This window comes from Marmota marmota, unplaced genomic scaffold, assembly GCF_001458135.2.
Source record: "Marmota marmota marmota unplaced genomic scaffold, marMar, whole genome shotgun sequence".
Taxonomy (NCBI): Eukaryota; Metazoa; Chordata; class Mammalia; order Rodentia; family Sciuridae; genus Marmota; species Marmota marmota.
The window spans coordinates 41,240,947-41,265,336 of record NW_026000026.1 but is presented as its reverse complement, the minus strand read 5'-3'; the positions used below and the strand labels follow the sequence as shown (position 1 = coordinate 41,265,336).

At 37.0% G+C, this 24,390-nt stretch overlaps 1 protein-coding gene across 1 annotated transcript; it reads right to left on the bottom strand.

Annotated features, from left to right (window-relative positions):
* Positions 1-7,071: 7,071 nt before the first annotated feature.
* Positions 7,072-16,922, bottom strand: Snrpb2 (small nuclear ribonucleoprotein polypeptide B2). Its single transcript, XM_015483118.2, has 7 exons — positions 16,767-16,922; positions 14,928-15,016; positions 14,016-14,188; positions 9,743-9,883; positions 8,632-8,682; positions 7,984-8,072; positions 7,072-7,448 (listed from the first exon to the last, which is right to left on the bottom strand). Exons 2-7 carry the CDS (start codon positions 14,989-14,991, stop codon positions 7,289-7,291), a joined length of 678 nt encoding a protein of 225 aa, XP_015338604.1. The 5' UTR covers positions 14,992-15,016; positions 16,767-16,922; the 3' UTR covers positions 7,072-7,288.
* Between the last annotated feature and the right edge of the window lie 7,468 nt (positions 16,923-24,390).

The window sequence follows — 24,390 nt, the reverse complement described above, 5'->3', positions numbered from 1 at the left end:
TTTCTTTTTTTTTTTTTTTTACATCTTTATTTTATTTTTATGTGGTGCTGAGGATCGAACCCAGCACCCCGTGCATGCCAGGTGAACGCGCTACCGCTTGAGCCACATCCCCAGCCCGAGAGCTACATTTTTACTACAAATAATTTTTTTAAGTTTTCTTTTTAGTTGTTGATGGACCTTTATTTTATTTGGGGGTTGGGGGCGGGGTGCTGGGGATTGAACTCAGGGGCACTTGACTACTCAGACACATCCCCAGCCTTATTTTTTGTATTTTATTTAGAGACAGGGTCTCACCAAGTTGCTTAGTGCCTCGCTTTTGCTGAGGCTGGCTTTGAACTTGCAATCCTCCTGCTTCTACCTCCCGAGCTGCTGGGATTACAGGTATGCACCTCTGAGCCCTGCAGTCCTTCATTTTATTTATATGTGGTGCTGAGAATCAAATTCAGTGCCTCACACATGCTAGGGAAGTGCTCTATCACTAAATTGCAGTCCCAGCCCCTAATACAAATAATTTTGATTCAAGCAAATCCAATAATAAAATCTGAATTTATATAACAGATAAGTAAAGGATTCTTACATTTACAAATCCTTTCTGATAAGATTCTTAGAAGTCATGTTTTTCCTGGGCCAGACATACATTATAACATACACCCAGACCCTACCAATAGGGAAACGAAGAGATAAGTGGGTTGGGGGAAATGGGGTCATACTTTCTTCCCTGTATGTTAGTTTTCTATTACCTGAGATAATAACAAATACCTGAGATAATCAATTTATAAGGCAATGAAGTTTATTTTGGCTTTCAGTTGGGGAGGTTTCAGTTCAAGATCAGTTGGTCCCATTGCTTTGGACCTGTGGCAAGGCAGCACACTATGGCAGAGAAAAACTGCTCACCTCATGGTCAGAAAGCAGAAGAGGAAGAAGAGGGCAGGGATACACAGTGTCCTTCAAGGGGAGACCCCCAATAACTACTCCTCATCCTGTCCTTGTGTTTCATAATCCTAACCTTATTGAGAGAGATTATCTATCTTTGAATGTATCTATATAATTATATTAAAAACCATGAATTTACAGTGGAGACTCAAGTTATGATTCAATAGCTTTGAGTTTATCTAGCTTTACCCAGTTCCTTAGTATAATCATCTTCACCAGTTCCATTAACCTCAGTGTATTAACTTTTTGCTCAAAGTTCTCATCAGTTACCAAATTCTAGAAAGGAAGGCTTCAAGAGGGCGGAAGGGGAAAGAAGATTCCATCAAACTGGGATCTTCCGGCCTTTCTTTCTTACCCATCTTTGGGAATGCATTCCAAGTAATGATCGGAGGGAGAAGATGTTATATAATATAATGGGTTTCAATTTTGGCTATATATTAGAATCATCTGGGAGACATTTTTAACTACCCTTGATCAATGTATATCCCAGATAATTAATCAAAATCTCTAGGAGTGAAACTCAGTCCAATATTTTTTAAATTCCTGGGGTGATTACAGTGTGAGCCAAGGTTAAGAACTAACAAAGCAGATTACTTTTATGAAGGAGGTTATAATAATTAGGTCATTTACTCAAATAATATTTTTCAAAGGTAGTATATTGATGAATAGGATATGGTATAAAACAAGAAATTTGTAAGAAGCATACATCTCCATTTTAAACTTAAAGGCTTATAGAATCTTCTGTTTGAATATTTAACAAGCATTTTATTTCCTGAAAATGTATCCAGTGAATACTAATGAAGACTGTGAAGCCCTGGCTAAAATTTTTTTACTGTATTTGGAGCAGTATTTCTCAAACTTTAATGTGCATATATGAATCACTTGAGACTCTTGCTAAGGTTGCATTGAGTTGGAGAAGTCTATTGCAAAGGTTTAGATTCAGATTTAACATGTTTGGGGTGAGGTCTGAGATTTTATTTTTATGAGTAAAGGTCTGAGGAGCATACTGGTGACAAATGGCAGGTCCCCAGAGTCTCTGTCATAATAATTTGTTTAGTGAGTTTTAATTTAATAAAATCTAGGGATTTTCCCTAGCAGGGGAGAATGCATCTGTGTATGTATACATACTTCAGCATACGATTTCAGAGAGATCATGCATTCATAAATATTGAGTGAATGTTTATTTTTTATGTTCCAAGTTTTTCTGGGTACTAGAGTGATGAACAAGAGAAACATGTTCTTGCCTCAGGACTTTCATGGTAGTCTGAGACAAATCACCAAGTAAATAAACCAAGCTATCAGTTAATACATGCTTTTTGACAGTGTACCACAGTTTGGTGATACTGGCATTGGGTTGGAGGAACATACAGAATGGTTTTTTTAAATGTCTATCTAGGGAGGCGTCTTGATCAGAAACCTGAATGCTAGTATCTGGAGAAAAAAACATCCCAGGCAATAAGCTTAGAGATCCTGAAGCACAAATGAGTTTAATGTTATCAAAAAAGAGTCATCTGTGAGAAGAAACAGCAAGTGAGAGAGAGAGATGGGAGATGAAACCTGAAAGGTAGAGATCCTACAGGGCTTTGGAGGCCACAGCAAGGAGACTGCTTCTACCCTCTCCACTCTCCTGCCTATCCTTAGACCCTACAGGAGTCTCTATTTTAATAATTCTTCAGATGGGACATCTATTTGGAAACCAAAGGAAAAAGATGTCATTGGAAGATTAAAGGTGCCCAGAGTACATCTGAAAACACAGAGGAAGGAGGTGAGCAAGCTCCAGACAGACTCTTACTGAACCTCCAGTGACCACAGTTCCTTGAGACAGCTGCTAGGCACAACTGCTTGCTGTGTTATTGAAAGTTCAAATTTCTATTTGCAAGCAAATTTTTACCTGACAGCCTCTAGTCTCCATCCTGCCTCTGTCTACTGCAGATGCCTTCTAGGTCCTCCCAGGATGAGCCTAAAAGGCTTGTCATTTCTTTTATTTCTTCACTCTCAAAAGACCAATAAAAACTTCACATTTAGTCACCTGGAATCCCAGAGGCTTAGGAGGTTGAGAGAGGAGGACTGCAAGTTTTAGGCTAGCCTCAACAATTTAGCCAGAATCTGTCCCAACAAATAAAAAGGGCTTGGCAAGTAGCTCAGTAAAGTACCCCTGGGTTGAACCTAGTACCAAAACAAAGAAAAAACAGAAAAACCCAAACAAAACCCACTTCATGTTAGCATTAACCCATTTGTTAGGTTGTGATAGCTTGAATGTGGCTTTGTCATTTTATTCTGCTTTGGGGGCCTGTACGTGGTGTAGCAATTCGTTTATGCAGTTCCATTTCTTAAGAGTGTCTCTTAACAGCAATTGTCTTTTAACTCTCCCATGTTGAGGATTGGTTTGAGATTGTAACAGTTTGTAAAACAGCTGCCTGATCAGGAATAAGATTTAATTGATGTTTCCAACTTCCCAAAGATACTTTTAGGCCCCTAGATTATAGGAAGGAAAAATGCACCAACATTCTATTTTCAAAAATGATTTCTAATTCATCCTTTCCTTGGCACAAAGCAAGAAATAGATTTAAAACCCCAATTCTAACTTGACAGCATGAGATAGCTTTTCTTCACTGTGACCATATACCTGACAAGAACAACTTAGAGGAGGAAAAGTTTGTTTTGGCTCATGGTTTCAAGACATCTTAGTACATTGGTCAACTGACTCCATTGGTCTGGGCCAAAAGTGAGGTGGAACATCATGGTGGAAGGGTGTGGCAGAGGAAAGCAGCAAGGAAGGGGAGGGGAAGGAAAAGGAGAAAGGGGGAAGAGAGGAAAGGAAAGCGAAAGGGTGGGGAAGCTTGAACCCTTCCAGGGCAAGTCCCCAGTGACGCACCTCCTCCAGCCATGCTCCATCTGCTTACAATTACTGCCCAGTAGTCCTTTCAAATTGTTATTCTATTAAATGTATTTATTCATGAATAGGCTTATATCCCTCACAATCCAATAATTCCCTAAATGCTCCACCTCTGAACCTAGCTGCATTAGGAACCATGCTTTCAACAAACTTTTGGGGGGACATTTTAGATCCAAACCATAACAGACAGTGATGAGTGGAAATAGAACTGGACTACAATTTCTGTGTGACCTTGAGCAGGGTGGTTAATAAAGGAAGGTTACTTTGGCTATTGTGTGCCTGAGCTTCCTTGTCCATAATGAAGGTATTAAATAAAACAAGCTTCCAAATCAGGGCCAAGTGTATAAAAGATCCTCCTCAAGAAATAATACAAACACACACACACACACACACCCCAAACCCTTTCATATACAAACAATAAAATTTAATCACATACACATACATATATCCTAAACAATAAAACCTTTTTATTATATTTTGCTTTACTAAGTATCCTTTGGATTTTACCACAAATTATTTAGTAATATGAATTCTTGTCCCTCATTCTGTGAGTTGACCATATCTGGGGGTGAGGGGATGATGAGTCCTGCTCCGAAATCATCAACTAAGTCAGAGAGAGCATCCTGACTGAGATCTCTATTCAAGAAACAATTGATGAGGACAGAGATCCACTTTTACAAAAACTTGTTGTCTTTGTATCCTAATGCTAGAAAAACCTTTGGGGCTTGGGCCTTCTTTAATTCACTGATATATTTCTAGTGCCTGGAACAGTATCTGGTACATAACAGGTACTCAGTAAATATTTGTTGAATAGATGGAGTTTTGTACTGGTGCTTTAAATTTGGTGACTTCTAGTAGTGTCCCTCTCCATGGGAAAGAAATCCAGAAGCAGGCAAGTGGGAGTAACATAAACTTAACTTTACATGTCTCTATGATCCATGAGCATTTTGATACTAAATTTTGGAAGTCTTAGAGGAGGCTGCTGTAGTTTGGATCTTGAAAATCCCTCAAAATATGTTAAAGGATTGTCCTCAGGGTGGCTCTATTGAAAGGTGGTGAAACCTTTGAGGGGTTGGGCCTAGGGGGATGGACTCAAGAGACATGGTAACTACATGCAACATGATCCTGGATAGACTTCTTGGATGTTATTGGGGTATCAGCAAAATTTGGATTGGATGACAATAAGGAATTGATGTTGCTTTGATTTTGATGTTTGTATTGCAGTTATGTGGGACAGTGATCTTTTACTTAGGAAATACACTGAAGTATTAAGGGGTAATTGGGAGTCAGGTAACCTTAGTCTCAAATGGTTTAGAAATGTTAACAATTGGATAATCTTGAAGTGTTTATGGGAGTTCTGTATTCTATTTTTGTTAATTTTCACATACTTGGAAATTCTATCAAAATTTTAAAAATTAAAATGTATTTTAGTATCACTCTTCTGATCAAGATCTAGCACAACATACAGCCACATACACCTGTACGTAAATAAACTGGAAAGAATACAATGGCCAATCCATTGATGGAACAAAATGCTGATCCATGCAACAATACAGATCCATCTTAAAAGCATTCTGAACAGGGCAGACTATGGGGACAGAAAGCTGATAGGTGGTTGTTTAGGGCTGAACATGGGAAGAATTGACTACAAAGGAGCACAAGGAAATATCATTGGATGATGAAATGCTCTGCCTCTTGATTACTACATGACTATATATAATTGCCAAAAGTAGTTAAATGGAACACTAAAATGGGTGACTTTTACTGTATATGAATTGTAATTCAATTTTACAATCATCTCCCAATTTCATTAAAATATAAATGATTCCTTAAAAAGCCTATACAATCCTCTTCTATAATCCTCTCCCCTCCTTTCTCGTTATCACACCACCCTAGCAACCCTGGCTTTTCTACTTGCTCTGATAAATCAACTTAAAGAATGGCCCACAGCTTTGAATCAGGCTATGAAATATTTTCTATTTTGAAACAAACACAGTGATGAGAGTAAGAACATTTAATAACAAAATTGCCATAACATCCAAGAGCATGGTCCTTTTTCTAGTAATCACTGTTGATGTATCTTACCAAAGTACATGAGCTTGACAACTGGGTTAGGAAAATCATTCAGCAGAATCCAACCCTGAATGTGGCAATTTAAGGAATAAAAAATGATTTTGCCTTGTAATGAAAAAGTGGCCTTTCCACAAGTATATAATACAAATTCTGAGTGATAAGGGAAAGTCATATTCAAGGAAATACTAAAGCAAGAACACCAAAAAATAATAGCTTAATGTGTTATACTTGCAAAAAGTTGTCTACTTCTAAAGATACCCAAGATTTTAAACAGGGGTATCAGTATCAAATGAAAAAATTGGTATTTAAGCATTACAGAGGTAGAAAAGATTAATGCTAGCAACTCTTTGTCAATCTAAAGATTATAATCACAAAATCTTCCCCTGGAGATCCCCGAATAATGAAACTAGATTTTAACTAAGCAATAGTCCTTAGAAATAGTCCTGCCCCCAAACCAAATGCCAAATGTTTTCTTTGATATAAGGAGGCTGATTCATAGTGGGATAGGGAGGGGAAGCATGGGAGGAATAGATGAACTCTAGATAGGGCAGTGGGGTTGGAGGGGAAGGGAGGGGGCATGGAATTATTATTGAAAGTACATGTATGAAGGCACAAATTGATGTGAATATACTGTGTATACAATCAGATATGAAAAATTGTGCTCTAGATGTGTGATAAAAATTGTAATGCATTCCGCTGTGATATACAAATAAATTAAAAATTAAAAAAAGAAATAGTTCTGCCCCAAGAGGGAAGAGAAAAAAAATGCAAAATTTGAAGACAGCAGTCCCTTTTCTTCTGTTTTCCTAGACAACAGTAAGCTCAGTTACTCACAAATGGCCTTTATCCAATTAAATACTGCATGACAAGATTCGTGAAATCCCTACTACCAGCAAAATACTCTGCAAATTTAGATACTGCTCAGGTCTCATTTTCTTGTAATACCCAGATGTTCATTTTAACTATCAAGATAAGTCATTTACTAGCTGCTATTCACTAATTCTGTTTACCGTTTGTTAAAATGATTCAATGTTGCTGTATCATTAGCTGTTCCAAAATAACAACAGAAAAACATACCAATACAGAGTTTTCTATGATTTAAAATGTGTTCTAAACTAGAATAAGCATCTGATGACAGGGTAATGGGCCAATAAATGAAGCATTATATGTACAGAATACAAAGAGAAGTTTATTGTACAAAATTAAGGCCTTCACATTTCATAGTTCACTCAGGCTAAAGAAAGAATGGTTGAATTTTTAAGTCTTTCATAAAAATTTCACTTTCACTTCTCCCCAACCTCCAACCATTAAAATGACCTGGCCAAATGTTATCAAAACAAACACCATAAATAATACCAAGTCCATTAAAGATGACTATCCCAAATGTTATTTCTTGGCATAGGTGATCTTCATAGCATGGGATGGTGTGATCTTAAACCCTTGTAAAGCATCCCTGGCAGCTCCAGCCTGTCCGTCATTTTCAAATTCAACAAAAGCAATGTCATGCCTCCCAGGTACCAGACGCACTTCCTTAAAACCAGGGAACCTAAGAAGAATAAAAACAACTCATATATGTATGCAAATACATAAATATCTGCTTTCTGTTTAAAATGTAGATAATTTGTTGACATTGGTTTAGGAAAAGTAACCATATCACACCAAGAATCCCAAGTAGGATGGAAGAGCATAAGATATAACTAAATGCCATGAAAAACTGCATATACTGGGCTGAGCACGTGCTCAATGGTAGAGTGCCTTGCAAATACTAAACTCTGGGTCTAGTCCCTAGTACCACAAAAACAGAAAAATTAAGAACTGAAAAAAACCATGCTAATTTTATTTCCACCACTCTATCAAAGCTGTACTCCCTGCTTTACTCATTTAATCAGAACTAATAATTCAAACATTAGATGAAATTTAGATTTTTATTTGCTAAATATGTAGATTGGCTTCAATCTGTGATTAATTCTGGACCAAATCAAATGAACCTGTAAGGAACTGCTGTTGTGGGATGACAAATGGATGCAACCCATGGAAGTGCTATTTGTCCTGTCAGGAGGCTTGTTTATGAGAAAACTTACTGATTAAACAGCATGGACAACATCATCTCATTAGTCTCTTCTGGTAAATTATTAAGGAACAAAATATAGTTTGGAGGGTAATCAGGGACCTATTTAAGAAATAAAGAAAAAAAAAAAAAAGAAGCAAAGTTAGCTTGTAAGTATACACAGCACTGTAAGCCATTTGGTTCTCACAGGAAAACCTAAATTTCAGAGGGCTATACACCAGTATAGGCTTGTGAAATCTTACGACACCAAACAATGAAGCCAAAAAGCAATGGCACTGGAGAAATATTTATTTCTCCAAACAGCAACTTAAAGACACAAACATTCAAATTAAGACATCCCAAGTTTGGAACAATGCAATCTTATTACAGGTTTTAAGTACTTAATAGTAATTAAGGCAATATTTATGATTTAAGCATCTGGAGGTCAATCATATTTGGAGAATTTTGTCACCTAGAGTACGTAATTGAAATATACTAATAAAACCAAAAAAGGGTTCCTCTTAAATGAATTTAAAATGTTTTAAGAAATGAGTTTCTTAAAATAGCATGCAACTTAACATATGTCTTATAGGTGAAATAATTTTGGTTTTGGACATGCAAGTTATTGTTATGATTTTTACGATTTTGTTTTAAAGAAAGCATCGCATGGAAAAAATATTACCTGAGGATTTGGTGTTGAATTTCCTTGGGGATTAGCTGAATTTGGTATTCCCTAAACAAAAGAAACAGGGGTACAGGTAAGCTTTTCAATTTCTTTAAAAGGGCAAAAGGCATATATAACATAAAAATAACAGTAATTTTTAAAGGTATGTTATTCCATTTGATTTTACTTTAAGAATCTACATTTTTATTCTGATTCAAATATTCATGTATTTAATTCAGCCATTACTTTTGAAACGTCTAACCCTAAATTTCAAGGACCATATCATAAAATTTAACTTCCAATCTTTAAAATTATGGAGAAATACATAACAGAGGAAAAAAATGAGGACTGGTCTTACTTAAAAAATAGATAAATAAACCCAACTCTATATAAGCATTATACTTAGTGAAATTGATTTCTAACCACTTTCAATCCAGAAGTAACTACCTTTTGGATAGTAATTTGCTTCTATCTGGTATTTCAAATTAGATTTTATATTCCTGAATTATTCAAAGAAAGTTTTGAGAGGAGTACACATGATTAAAGATAATATCCGCAGTACTATTTACAGGCAACAGAACTTGAGGAGTAAACCAAGAGGTATTAATGTGTTTTGAAGAAAGATGAAATTAAATTTCATGCAAAGAATAAAACTATTTTTAAAATCTCTATATGAAAAGACTTATATTTTTAATTTACTGCTAAAATATAAACACTGGAATTTTAGAATTCAGTTCATTTCAACTTCTTAAAATTCCACTTTTTAAACACACATATATACAATAAATACATGCCTCAAAGATCCTCCTGTCTATGACAAGAATCCATCAAGTTTCCTCCCACCTCCCAGGTTGTGGGGGGGTGGGGCAGGTGGGCTACAGATGGTTTTTATCCCAAGGGCATTTTACTACTGAGCTATATCCCCAACCCTTTAAAAAAAATTTTTTTTTAAGGCAGGGTCTCACTAAGTTGCTTAGGACCTTGCTAAATTGCTGAGGCTGGTATCTAATTTGCGATCCTCCTGCCTTGGCCTCCCAAGTCACTGGAATTATAGCTGTGTACCACAAGGCCTGACTTTTTCTATCAAGTTCTTAACATCAAAAAAATATGAACTTTTATTCTGTCTTACCTGACCAGGCTTTTTGTTTGCAGTTGCTGCAGTCTGTTCCACAGTTTTGGCTTTTTTCTTTTCTTTTTTCTTTTCTTTATCAGCAAAAGTGCCTCGCATTTTAGATATTATATCAGAATCCGTTTTTGCATACTGGATTCGCTGTTTTAATTGTATGAAAACAGATTACATCTCATTATGCTGAAGGCTACTTACACTAGTCATTAATGATTCAAATTCCATTACACAAATACACTATAAGAGAATCTTATACACATCCCTAAGGAAATCATCAAAATACACTGAGTGCCAAATGAAAATACAGTGTGGTCTACGATTTACAAGTAAGATAAAGATTCAACTGTGTATACTCAAAGAAAAATTATACATATTCAAATGGGAAAAACCAGACTCTGTAATATCTGTATTTCTGCTTCTCTCCATCCGGTAAGAGAAAACTGCATTAGAAACTTGCCTACCTCTTACCAGCCACTCTCATTAGAAGGGTCCACATGTACCAAACCAGCCTTGGAATGTGTCATCTAGAATTTGTTAGTTTTAATGGTTCAAGTATTAAAAACTGGGAATGACTTCCCTTTGAATGTGGGGTTCCCCTGCAAATTCCTAACCCCCATATTGGGGCTTGAACCCAGGGGCACTCTACCACTAAGCTACATCTCTAGCCCTTTTTTTATTTTGAGACAGGGTTGCTAAATTGCTTAAGTTGGCCTTGAGCTTGTGATCTCAGCCTTCTGAGTGGCTGGTATGTGCTACCAAGCCCAGCTGAATCTATCATTTTTTTTTAAAATGAAATGACTTTAACAGCAGCATCAACTTAGATTTAAAAAAATTTTTTAAAGGGAACAAAAGGATAGCATTACAGCTACTAATGCGAGGCCACTTGCTTCATTCTTACCATGTCAGAACCAGCAGGGACCAAAGTGCCTTTGAGGACATAGAAGCACTCAAAACCACTAGTCTAAGATGGCATTTCAACTATAGTGTGGAATTTAATTGCCTGGAAAAACTGCGGTAAGTTTGGGTGAGTCCAGAGATTTTGTACTTTTAATAAGCACAAGAGGATGGCGATGCTACAGGCTCGGAAAACAACTTTTTTAGCGTGGCCCTGGCCTAAAGCATCACCACCCAGCTAATTCAACATCAATAAACTATCCAAAATTTTTTACAATGAATTAAACTGTTATCTGGGGTACAATTATCTGCAAACTCCAAATTCCATTTCAAGCAAACACTTCTACTCTGGAGCTGAAAGAGCAACCACCTCTCTGATCACATCAAAGACAATAGTCCTACAATTAGCATCTAAAATTGCCTTGTATACAAGAATTTGATCTTGGTCTGAAAAGAAAAAATACCATGTAAAATGATCTGGATTAGAAGGCAGGAAACTTGTCAAAACCAAGAGCAATTCTTTCTTTCCCTTTATTTCAACTGGAGATGAATGTGGTAGAGAAACAAGGGGAAAGATGGCCTAGCACCACACTTCAGAACCCCAGGCCTTTTCTGCATGGGCTAGGCCGCTGAACTTCTTTAGCTCTAGGTGTACTTATTCCTGCAAGCAGCTCTGCTAGTCTTGCCATCATGATCTAATCAAAGCAGACAAGCTGACAGCTCACACTAAATTCTAACTTGATTCCAAGTATGTTCTCCCAACTCGCTAGGTCTTCAACTTGTCTCTGACCTAAACAGACCTTAGGTGACCTGATTTCTCCTTATGATACTGTCACCTGTGAAAATATATGATCTCAGCAACAGTTCTTAACTAGCTGGTCTAAGCCAGTGGTTTTCAACTAAAGGCAATTTTGCTTCCTGGAGACAGATGCACTCTCAGGAGACACTGCTGGCTGACATGCTCCTGGCATCTAGTGGGCAGAGGCCAGGGATGCTACTAAATACCCTACAATGAACAAAAAGGACCCTTACAACAAAGTATTATTTGGTTCAAAACATCAAAAATGTTAGCATTTAGAAACCCTGACCTAAACTAAATATCAGAAAAGATAAAAATTCATTTGTAACTTACAGATAGAGAAGGCCAAGATATACATTTATGCTAAAGGTTTCATGACAGACAAAGATGATTCTACTTTACTGAGGTATTTTTGGAATTAAGTAAATAAATGTCCTCGAATCACAAAAAATAATTTTGTTCAGAATTACAAATGAAAGCAAATTTAGTATATTGAGGTTAAAACAGAAGAGCAACTAAAAGCAGTTAAAGAAACATAAATGAGAAAGTTCAACGAATTTCATTCCTCCTCTTCTAGAAATATGGCAGACCTGCTACTTTCCTGAAGGCAGGAAAAAAACCTCCAAAATGCCTTCATATAAAATCAGACAGACAGACATTTTCCACTGATATTAAATAATTAGTTGGCAATATGAGGCTGGTGCCAAAAAAGCAAATGATTTCCACCTTTCCTGTATCTGAGTAAACAGGAACACTCAAAACTGTCATCTCTTGGGCTGGGGATGTGGCTCAAACGGTAGCACACTCGCCTGGCATGCGTGCGGCCCGGGTTTGATCCTCAGCACCACATACAAAGATGTTGTGTCCGCCGAAAACTAAAAAATAAAAATTAAAATTCTCTCTCTCTCTCTCTCTCTAAAAAAAACAAAAACAAACAAACAAACAAACAAAAAAACCTGTCATCTCCACTCAGCCACTCAGGGAAAAGCCTAAAACCCAATCTTATGTGCCTACCAACTGAGAACTCAATTATGCTATTTCTTCATACTAGTAAGAAAGTTCAGCTGGTTTCAGAAAATGACAATTTACTCAAACTCAGGGAACAGCAGGATGTAGAACGGGGTCCTTAAACTAAGAGTCCACAGCTAACACTACCTGATTTTATAAATTATGTCTGTCTTGATACAACACAGTCATATCCATTCATTTTCATCTCATCTCCTGCTGCTTTTCTTGTTATGTTGGCAGAATTCCATGAGTAGCTGCAACAAAGATCACCTGGATAGCAAAATCCATAATATTTACTATCTGACCCTTTATAGAAAGTTTAACTCCTAGCATAAGAAAAAATAAAATCACAAGACTAGGTGTTAGGAGATGTTTTTAAGTTCTGATGCTGCCCCTGGTTATATTAATATAATCTGGATGATCAAATAATATTTCTGTGCCTGATTCTTCATCTGTGAAAAGAAGGGATGATCATACCAGTGTACTACACAACAGTCTGTGGGCCAAATCCAGTCATTCTGTTTTGATATGGCTTGTTTTGTAACTTAAGAATTTTTTAAATACAGTTTTAAAGGCAGGTAAAAAACACACACACACAAGAACATGAAACAGAAATTGTATGTGACCCACAGAGTCAAAAGTATTTCTTATCTAGTCCTTTTAGAGCATTTGTTAATACCTGTTTAGAGTAAAGGAAATCCAACCTGCTTATACATTAAAACTGACCATAGGTACAGAATCTATCAGTGGCAGAACCAGAATGAGGACCCAGACCCTCTGAACCCTGGGCCTTGATTCTCTCTCCAAGACCCCTCCACACCACATTCTAATTCCTGAGGAAAATCAGTTTGTAATCAATATCTAAGGTAGTATACTTGCTCACATTTGTAGGACCCTCGCTTTTTACTGTTTCTACCATTACACAGTCCACTACCACCTCTGACCTGAACAAGAGTTTACTGATTGAGTTCCCTGCTCTCCGTCTGGCCCTACAACAATCCAATGTTCAACCATCAGCTAAATGTGAATCTCACTGTCACTCCCGAGTTTAAAGCACTTCATGCATAGCTATTTCATTTCCACTCATGTGACTCATAAAACTTGTCAGTTTAAAATCTATGACTTTTCCTTAAGGTACTGCCCTTTCTATACTGCATAGCTTCTGATACGCAGTATTTCCCCACAGTATTTGCTGAAACTTCAGTCTGGATTTCCTTTTTCACCCACAATTTTTGTTTTTTGTTGTTTTTACAAGTTTAAAAGAGAGATTTCTTCTTAAATCTTCTGGGTTATTATTAATTCTAGGTTTTATAAGGTAAGAATATTACCTGTATAGTCATTTTTTAAAATGCTGTATGTCTCAATGTACTTTGGTTCTACCCATTTAAACTGGCATAAATTAGGAGTATATGACTCTACTAGTATATTTCTATAAAAATAACATAAAGCAAACCTAAATCCCCTCTAAAATGCATAATTAAAAGCAGAAAGCAATAGCCACAGTTTCAAGTTGACATTCACAAGTCTACTATACCACTAACAGTGATTAAAGTTGAAATAATAAGATTATCTCACCATTGGTTTACCATAAAATGGAAATCCTTGTAACTGTCTCAAAGCATTTGTGGATGAGCCTAGTTCCTTAAAAATAACAAAGGCTTGCCCTCTCATCTTCATCGTCTTTAAAGCCACTATATCTACCACATGCCCAAACTGAGAAAAAAGGGCATATAGGGATCTCTTCAATTCTGTTCAAATAGAAGGAAAAACAAGTCATTTGTGAATGAAACAATGACAAAATTCTTCATAAAATGGCACTGTATTGAGTGCCCTACTATTCATTTATTTAGTTCTACAGTTATTTTAATAAAAACACATCATATTATTCCCAATATTGAGACCACAATGAGTAAATCCAAATCTCATTCACTGTCAGGCTCTACCTATTTCTATTTTTAAAAAGTTTTAAATGCCTTACATAAAATAGAATAAACTATTATTTCAGGCACTAAGAAAAATGACTAGATGAGAAGTTTTGGAGCTGTATAATTCTTAATACAGTAGTGAATAAACACATTTGAGCAGGGAGTGGTGTTGAGGACTGAACCCAGGGCACTCTATCACTGAGCTACATCATAAGACCTCTTTAATTTTTGAGATCAGGTCTCACTAAGTTGCCAAGGTTGGTCTTGAATTTGAGATTCTCCTGCTTCAGCCTCCCTAGTCATGGAGATTATAAGTATGTATCAGTGTACTTGGCAATAAATATGTTTTAGTTTTATTTTTGTTTTTGATGGGGAGGATAAGATACTGGGAATTTTGAGGCAGGGTCTCACCAAGTTGCTTAGGACCTAGCTAAATTGCTGAAGCTTGCCTCAAACTTTCGATCCTGCCTCAGCCTCCCTAGTTGCTGTAATTCCATGCATGCACCATTGTGCCCAACTAACACATTTTTAGTTGTGAACAAATATTTTAAAAAGCACATACCTTCTTTTTTAATTTTGTCATTCATATTGTTGATATAAATTGTATGATTTGGTCTGATATCCATGTTTGGGTCAGATTCTTCAAGTAGCCTAAAGAGACAATAAATAATCTGTTATCAACAAGAATTAGATCATATTGGAATGCGGCAAAAGGACATAACACAAAGGTTATTAATCTTTCAATTTTCCTTCAATCTCAAATGTCAGAAACTATCAGTTGGCAGTAGACTTTACTTCTTCCCTAGTATTTGCTAGTACTCTTTTTTAGGCAAAACAATAATGTTCAGGCTCAAAACTTGGTAGAACAAGCTAGATGTGGTAGCACACATGCCTGCACTTTTAGCTATTCCAGACACTGAGACAAAGAGGATCACAAGTTACAAATCAGCTTCAGCAACTTTCGCTGGGGAATGTTAAGTCAGTGAAACAGCACCCCTGGGTTCAATCCCCAGTAGCACAAAATGAATAAATAAATTAATTTAAAACTTGGTGGATCAGCAGTACATAACCATATTCTAATAACCTCATTTTGTTCAAAATAATACTTTCATATTTACCTTCCACTTAGGAGAAATGATAGTTTTTTCACCTGCCTGATATAACTTCTTTTTCGATGCTTTAAAAATTTAGATATGAAGAAAAATGAAAAAGAGACCAGCAAACATATAGCTAGTATCATCATGAAAGATCATTAAATGAAGTTTGCAAAGTCCTTCACAGGTACACCTATATAGAACTTTCATGCCTATTTTAATTTATATACATCATCACCAAGGTTGACTCCAAGGTTACCGCTAACCAATGTGAAGTAATGGAGTTCAGACAGAAAAGTGTTGCATGATGGTTAAGAGCTCAGATTCTAGTGCCAACCAGATAGGAACTCAAACCTTGTCTATGGTTCTAACTAGCTGTTTCACGGAAGTTAAGTTCCTTAATCTCTCGGATCTTCATCTGTAAAATGGGAATAGTAACAGTACCTACCCAATAGAACTCTTGCATTGTCAAAAAGCACCTAGTAGCTAATATTATCAGTCACTGAAAGTTAGGGGGACTTGCCCAATGTAACACACCTAATAAGCAGCAGGCCTGAGAATTCAGCCCTTGCCTTCTTCCCTCCCCCCCCCGCATACTTTTCTTTCACATTCGCCACATTATTTCATGCTCATATTTAATACCTCATATTCCACATAGTTTTTAGCAGAAAACTGTGAACATATTTTATTTCCTCAGTGTCCCACATATTCCTTTATCTCACAAATATTACGATGTATACGAACGTCACATGATGACTTACCAGGGAAGAGTAATACTTATGCAGAAAACAGAATGAAAGATATCGCCTCTCAAAAACTGGGAACCCCCTAAACTGAAACTTGGAGAAGGGCTGGGGGTCATAAAGCAGACAACTAGTAGGAAGTTGACCGAAGTCAAAATGAAGGAGAGAGACCAGAGCGGAGGTTCTTGCAGTATCTAGAAGTTGACGGTGGGCTGGATTCGTGAAGGAACACCCGAAAATACTACACCCCCCGCCTCCGCAATCCAAGAGAGCTGCTGAAAGTCACCTGAAAGTGCAGTGAACTAAATGCAAACGCCAAGCACAAGCTATCCTTTACCTCGCAAGAGCAAGCTGCCTGCCTCTCCAAACATCCGCACGTTTGCCAAATGCCCGGGTCCGAAGCCCAAAGGAGCTGCCACAAATTCCAAGCCCCAACCTGTCCCACTAGAGAGGAGGCTCCTAAATTCGGAGGGCCTTGCCACGCCAGCCCGTTAGTCTTGATCTCTTCCTCGCCCCCACGCCCACTCCTTCGCAAACCAGTGGTCAGATGCGTCCTGAACCCACCTTCGTGTCTCGTCTGCTCCGGTTCAAACAGCGGAGAATCGGGCCAGCTTCCGCAGCAACCACAACCGAAAGGTACAAGCCGCTTCTACCCACCTGAGGCCTAAGAAGCCAAAGCCGGAAACAGAGGCAAGCACCGGAAGTAAGGCTACAGCGCTTCTCAATCAAGCGCCGACAGGTCGAGAAGCCGAGCTCCGAGTCGATCGATGCCACCAGATCTTGGGCAGGCACGGCTAAGAATCTCTCCGCGCATGCGTATGCCTGGCGCGGTAAGGGAGGAGAGGAGGGAGATGGCGGGAAAGGGGAATGGGGAAGGGAAAGAGATTGTCTGGAAATTTAGCTGGGGTCCTAGAGCCATACTGTGAGGGAAAAAGGAAGGGAAGTGATTCATTTCCTTTACCAAAACCTTAGAGGTTTTACCCTAGACAGCGGTGCCTTCCATCTTTTCAAATCCTATCTAATTTTGCAGGCGCAGTTTCTCATGCAGACTACCCGATCAGGTGGCTCTACCACGGTTTAACATCGCCTTAGATGCCCCTCCTTCAGATCTCCTCCAATTCCAGGGTCTCTGAGGGAACTCTTCTCCAGCACTGCTACTGGTTTTGAATCTCAGAGGCAGCTCAGCTTGAGACCCCAGAGCAAAGAGAATTGGTATATCTGCCCGCTTAGGAAATAAGGCGACCATGCCTCAGCTCTGGAGGTACCCAATCATGGTAAGATCAACTGCCTAAACTCACTCAAAATCAAACCCACTAATTCCCTAATAACCCTCCTACTCTCTCCTTTCCCCTACAAAATGCCTAATCTTTCTAGAGTAATTTAAGGAGTTAGTGTTTATGTTATGATGAGTGGTAAGTCCAAACAGTGCATTCATTCATTCCATTCTTTCATACATTCATCATATGTGTGTAAGGCATCACTGGAATATGGGAAGGCTTTTAAGAGCCAAAGGAATCTGATCATGTGTCCCCCTCTTAATATCTCTAACCTTCACTTTCCTCACCTGTAAAATAAGCATCTTATAATGCCTCCTTCTAGTTATTGTGAGGATTAAATGAGCTAACTATAAAGTGATTATCCATTTTCCAGACATAAAATAAATGGTTCATAAATGTTCATAGCTAGCTACTAAATGCTAGCTATGATTTGGACATAGGGACCAAATGAGTTGATTTCACCAGCTAGGATCTTTTATTTTGAAAGATCATCTAAAGATGCAACTTGAAAATTGTGTGTGTCTTGAGGGTAGGGAGTTTTGTCTGCTTTGCTCACTCAAGTAATTAGAAAAGTGACTGATAACAAATACATCTTGAATGAATGAAAGATGCTTCATGGAAAATTAGGCAACACTAAAGCAAATGTGATATCATTAAGAGGCACATAAGGATAGGAATTAATCTTAAATGATCAGAGAAAAGCATTTTTTTATCATAAAAAAATTAGGAGAAATGTAAGTAATCTTATCTCAAAGACTTATGAGTGTATCCTTAACAAATTACAACAGAAATAATTTCTACATAATAAAGGACAAGCTGCCCTACTCACTAGTAGGAGCATCTGAGCAATGACTTAATTCTGTTTGATACTAATGAGAATGGCTAAAATACATTTCTGGAAATAAATTCTAATTTACCTGTATTATATAAATGGATCCTGCCAGGGGCTGGGATGTAGCTAGGTTCAATCCCCAGAATCATAAATAAATGAATGAATAAACAAATAAGTAAATCCAAGAGTTCATTAACTATGAAAAGAAGATACATATACCCATGCAAAGCCACTCCAGCTTGGAAGAAAACACCACAGGAACCTTAGAGGTCTAAAGATAGACTGGACATTGTGTTCCATTAACAACCAAATTAATGGCTACTATTCATTACTGTGAGAAGGATGCCAGCTCACTGGCAGTGGTCTGCATGCTGTTTTCCAGGTATTTCTAAAAAAAAAAAACAAAAAAAAAACGAGTGCATTTTCCTGTCCTTGGGTAGTCATTTGGGGGTTTTGAATAATCTGTTAACCGTCTTCAGTGGTTTCCTGAGTGATTTTGAGAAACCAGTAACTCAAAGCAGGGGTGGAAGGAAATGAAGGGAAGAGAGGAGCTTTACTGGTCCTGTGAGAAACCTTCCATCATCGGGTTATGTAATTCTGCAATGTTATGAACATTATAGCATCCAAATTCTGGTCAAATGTACTGTAAAACAATTAGCATTCCTCTATAACCAAATGCTCTACAAAATCTGACCTCTTGCAGGAATCAGATGTCAAAAATTCACATTTTTTAAAGTAAAAGAGCAAATGTGTTTTCTTGGTATTCTCAGTTTGGACTCATATTTCAGGTAGACAACATGATTTACCTTCCTGCAAAATAGGCTTTTTATCGAACTAAACCCAGAAGCAGTGCAATAACCACCCTATCCATGTTTCATGTACCTGCTGATGATAAAACTTGCTTATTTTAGGGGAAACAGAAAAATTACTACAACCAGGTGGGAATAAAACTGTGTCAAGACATTTGAATTATAAGGATGATAACTTAGGTGTCTCCAAGTGATTCCAAATACACATACATTTCCTACCTTATCTGTACGTGTTTTATGTTTCTCATTAAATGTTCTCAGTATCTTGTTGCACTAGTTTTGAGAAGGGGCCTTGTATAAATGAAAATGTATCATAAAACCATGGTGGATATATGTATCTTATTTATGTTAGATAGAGCCACCAAATGTATGGCAATTTGTTTGTATCTTCCTTTTCTCCCCAGGTGGTGATTACATTAAGAAATTTATGTAGAGTGAAATTATTTTCACAAGAAGCATTAAACAATTCTAAACATTATTGTTGAGCACCAAATCAGGTTTGCATTTTCCCAGGTGGCTGGAATTATGTTGGCTAAAACTTCCTAAAAAGCAACTCCCATTTAGAGAGCAAATAATTTTGTGCAATTAATTTCTTTTTATTTTACTTCAATCTTATTGTTTTATTCTTTGTGAACATATTATTGTTTTTAGAGACAGTAAAACAGAAACAAAAACAAATGAGTATTACCTCTGATGCATACAATTGTGTTAATGTTAGTAGTAGAGTGTCATTCATATATACTAAAATAAACTTTCTTCCCAGAAAAGGTGGAATCTGAGAAAGACTCTGAAAATGTGTTCATTCCACAAAGTTTGAAACAGAAATTTGCCTTTGAGGACCTTATATCCAATCCAAAGACAACTTATGACCATTTAGTATTGTGAGATATGTAGGTTGTGCTCAGTATAGTATTGTCTGCCAATACTGTACTGTTCTCCCTGGAATTCAGCTAAAGTAATAACATCACATACCTGCCATTCCCTTGGAGACTAGAAAAATAAGATGCCATTCCCAGGAGAGCCACCTACCAAGCAAGTGTTATACAGATAAAATTCTTAAGTACAGCAGGTTTTTCTTCTCCTCTGATTCATCACTCTAATTTTCTTTTAATCATAAGCCCTATGACTATTTGAAAATTCAAATTTTAAAAAAGAAAACCTTTTTTAAACCTTGAGCACCATTTGTGTAATTTCAGCCATGACATATTATTTCATGGGTATACTCCAGAAGTTCTAATTCACTGCTTTTCAAATGTTAATGTGCATGTGGTTCACCTAGAGATTTTGTTAAAATCAAATTTTTATTTATTAGGTCTGGGATAGAGCCTGAGAAGCTGCCTTTATAGCAAGCTCCCAAGTGATGCTGACGCTGTTGGGTACCAAGATCCTAAGCATTTCCTCTTGAAGAATGGTCAGTAGATTATCCCATTGTTTTACAATAGTTAGTTCTAGAAGTACAGAGATACTCTAAGATATGGAACACTATTGTCTTATCCCATTTTCTATTGCAAATATAAGATTAGGCAGTTTATAAAGAATACAAGTTTATTTGGCTCACTATTCTGTAAGCTGGAAAGTTCAAGAATATGCCACTGGAATCCAGTCAGCATCTGGTGAGGGCTTTCTTGTTGCATCATAGCATGGTGGAAGGCAACACATGGTGAAACACAGGAAGCGTGCTGTAGCTCATGTTTATAACAAAGCCACTACAATGATAACCCATTAATTCGTTAATCCAAGAATAGAATAATCCAGATCCTTCATTACCTGATATATGTAGGCCAAACATCCTGGTTCTCAATGCTGCTTCAATGGGAATTGAGTTTCAACATAGGTTTTAGAAGGAACAAACCTCATCCAAATCATAGCAACAATTTTCTTATACAAACACAGATCAACTGTTTATCTCAAAAATGATTATATTTATCTGGCAGTTTCCTTTATTTTAATTGCCTTCTACTGGACATTGGGAAATACATGGTCAGTAGATTATCCTCTTACAGATAAGAGTAAAAAATTCTGGAATTTTTGTTCGCCTTCAACAAATGATTGTGAGGCCGTAAGTCACTTTCTAATTTATGATGTTCATTAAAGCACTGCAAAATATCCCAATTCTTGTCTCTTTTTTTCCCCAGGCTTCTGGAAGGCCTTAAAAGCTATACAACCTTTGAAAATTGGCACTGCCATGTGCCTTCTTTGGCTAATAAAGTGTGAGAAAATTAGGTATGTAGTACTTCCAGGTAGAAACATTAAGAGCCAGTGCACAGTTTGGCAGCAACCCTGTTTCCTGTTTTCATGATCTTGGAAACATATCCCAATACAGAACCTCTATCAGACTTAGGTCCCTAAGTGATTATAAGAGTTATAGACACACACCCCCCCACCCCCGTCATTTAGGCCCCCAAACACCATGTAACATAAGTGATAAATAATTAACTGATATTTGAGAGATACTTGTTAATGCAGCATAGCTTAACCCATCCTGACTTTATACAATAATTAAAACTACCTCTGAGAAATAATTCTTAGAAAGTTCAAATGAATTGTATGCAAGCTATTTTACAACTATAGACTGTTTTTAGAATGTAAGAAGTTAAATATCTGAGGTGATGCATATACTTTGAAGGGGAAATCAAAGTAATCAGTTTGTAATTATATGATCCATTTTGAGCATCCTTTATTAAGTAATTTAATTTTGTATTTATTAAGCAACTATATAGATACTCCTTGACTTATGTCCCAGTAGACCTATTTTAAGTTGAAAATATTATAAATGAAAAAATGTGTTTAATATACATGACCTATTATTCATCACAGCTTAGTCTAGCCTGCCTTAATTGGGCTCAAAACTCTTACATTATCCTTTAGTTGGGCAAAGTCATAATGAAGTATTGAGTATCTCATTTAAGTTATTGAATACTATACTGAAAGTGAGAAACAGAATGGGGGTGTTGGTACTTTCACAACATCATAAAGTCAAAAAATGTAAAGTTGAATTGTCGTATGTGTAGAGCCATCAATATAAAATGACTATACAAGAAAATACATTAGGGCATAGATGAGAAGAAAATCTGGTTGGTGGCATTTTCACGTCTCAGGGATGGGTGTGGAAGAAATAAAGAGATAGTGTTTTCACACTCTAATTTTAGATTGGTCAGAATCATCTTGCAACAAAAGACCAGGATATGTGTAAAACATTTCAGGCAAGATTTAACCTGAAGAGACAGGTTGGATTCTTATCACAACGAAACTGAATGAAAAAATTCTGAAACCTCTAGTTTGAATTGCAGATTATGTCCGGACAAGACAACCCTGAAAATTATTTCAGTCTAGGGAATCCAAAACAATTATGTAAATGAGGCTGATACTTCCCATTCTATTTTGTTTAAGGTGAATGTGGGGCAGTTTAACTATTGTAAGTTTCTATAATATTTACTGGCAGAAACATCATCACATGGGTTAATGAGTTTATTAAAATTGATGGTGAAAAAACAAGAGTACGTGTCTTGTTGATATTGGATAGTCTCCCTTAAATCATAGTCTTTTCAGCTTTCATATGAAGCTACATTCTGACCTTTATTGTATCAAATTACTTCAGCTCCTGAAAGATATTAATATAACTTATAATACATTTTGTCATCTCAGTAGAAGATTCTGAATAAGACTGGTCAGTTTAGAAGCATGGAAGAAATTAGTTCCAAGTTATTTCTTTGTGACTGAAATTGCAAATGTCAGATTTCATTTCAAGTGGCCAGAACTGAAAGAGCTCATTTTTTCCTTCATACAACGTAGGGTATCCCAGAAGTCTTTGTGCTTTAAGTAGCCCAACTTTGCTATACTGAAACTTTAGGACTTTTTTTTATTGAGCACCTACAACATAGCAAATCCTATTTTAGCTGCTTGAGATAGTATCATAATCAAGATAGACATAATACCTGCTTTCACAGAGCTTCTGATCTCACGGAGATGTCAGAACAATGAGTGAATGTTTATGAGATGTGAATAACTACTATAGAGATGTCCTCATTGCTACATTACAAATTATCCCAACATTTCATAGTTTAAAACAATACCTGTTGAATTATGTCTAATGGACACTGTGAATCAAAAATTCAGGCAGGGTGTGGCTGGGCAGTTCTTCTACTCTTTGGAGTGACTAAAATCACTCAGTGGGACTCAGCTGGTGGACTGGATGACATAGAGGATACAAAGATTCACAAGTTTGGTGTTAGGAATGGCTGAAAGACTGAGTTCAGATGGGGCTGTCAACTCTAGCATCCATACGTGGTATCTCCAGCCTGGTGGTCTGAGGGTAGTTGAATTTCTTACATAGTGGCCATGTTCCCCCAGATCAAGTATCTCAAGAAAATTAAGTGAAAGCTTTGTAACTTTGGGAACCTAATCTAGGATGTCACACAGCAAAACGTTCAGCAAGTTCTTTTGTTACAAGTAAGTTAGGAAGCCAGCCTAAATTCAAATTGAGGAAAATCAGACTCCATTTCTAGATATGGGAATGGCAAATTCCCATTGTAGACAGCTCTGGAAAGGGAGATACTTTTTATGGTGGAAGGAGGGAATTCATAGAGATAAAGTTAAGAAGGAGCTGGTTAGAACAGTAGTAGGAGGAGTTATAGAGTATAAGTACTTCCTGAAAAGGTGCTAAAATGGAAAGGAATTTGCTAAATTTGGGGAAGTGGAAGAAAGAAGGAAGAGGAGAAACTGAAGGTGAAGAAAAAAAAAAAAAAAAAAAAAAGACCAATGTACCTGGATCCCAAAGGGTCAGGGAGAATTTGATTTTCTAAAGTGAGATTTCAAAGGTCTGATAGCATCTTGAAAACCATGTTAAGATATTTGAATGTAATACTGGGAGTAATAAAAATCCATTTTTTAAGCAGGAGGTAACATGACCTAATGTTTTTATGGGTCTTTCAGAATGGATTGGTGGGGTCAAGTCTAGATCAGTTAGAAAATTGCAGTCCAAGCTAGAGATGAGGGTGACCTGAATTTATGTGACAGCAGAGAAGTAGATATATTAGAGTTCTATTTCGAGCCATAATTGACAGTCCCTTTTGGTGGATTGAACATGGAGGGGTGAGGGTTGTGAGGTATATTAGTTTCTGGGGTTCCTGTAACAAATCACCACAAACTGGGTATTTTAAAAACAATACAAATTTGTTCTCTTAACAGTTTTAGAGACTAAGCTATCAGCAGAGCTATTCTCTCCCCTGCTCCCACCAAAGCCATAGGGGAGAATATGTTCTATGCCTTTC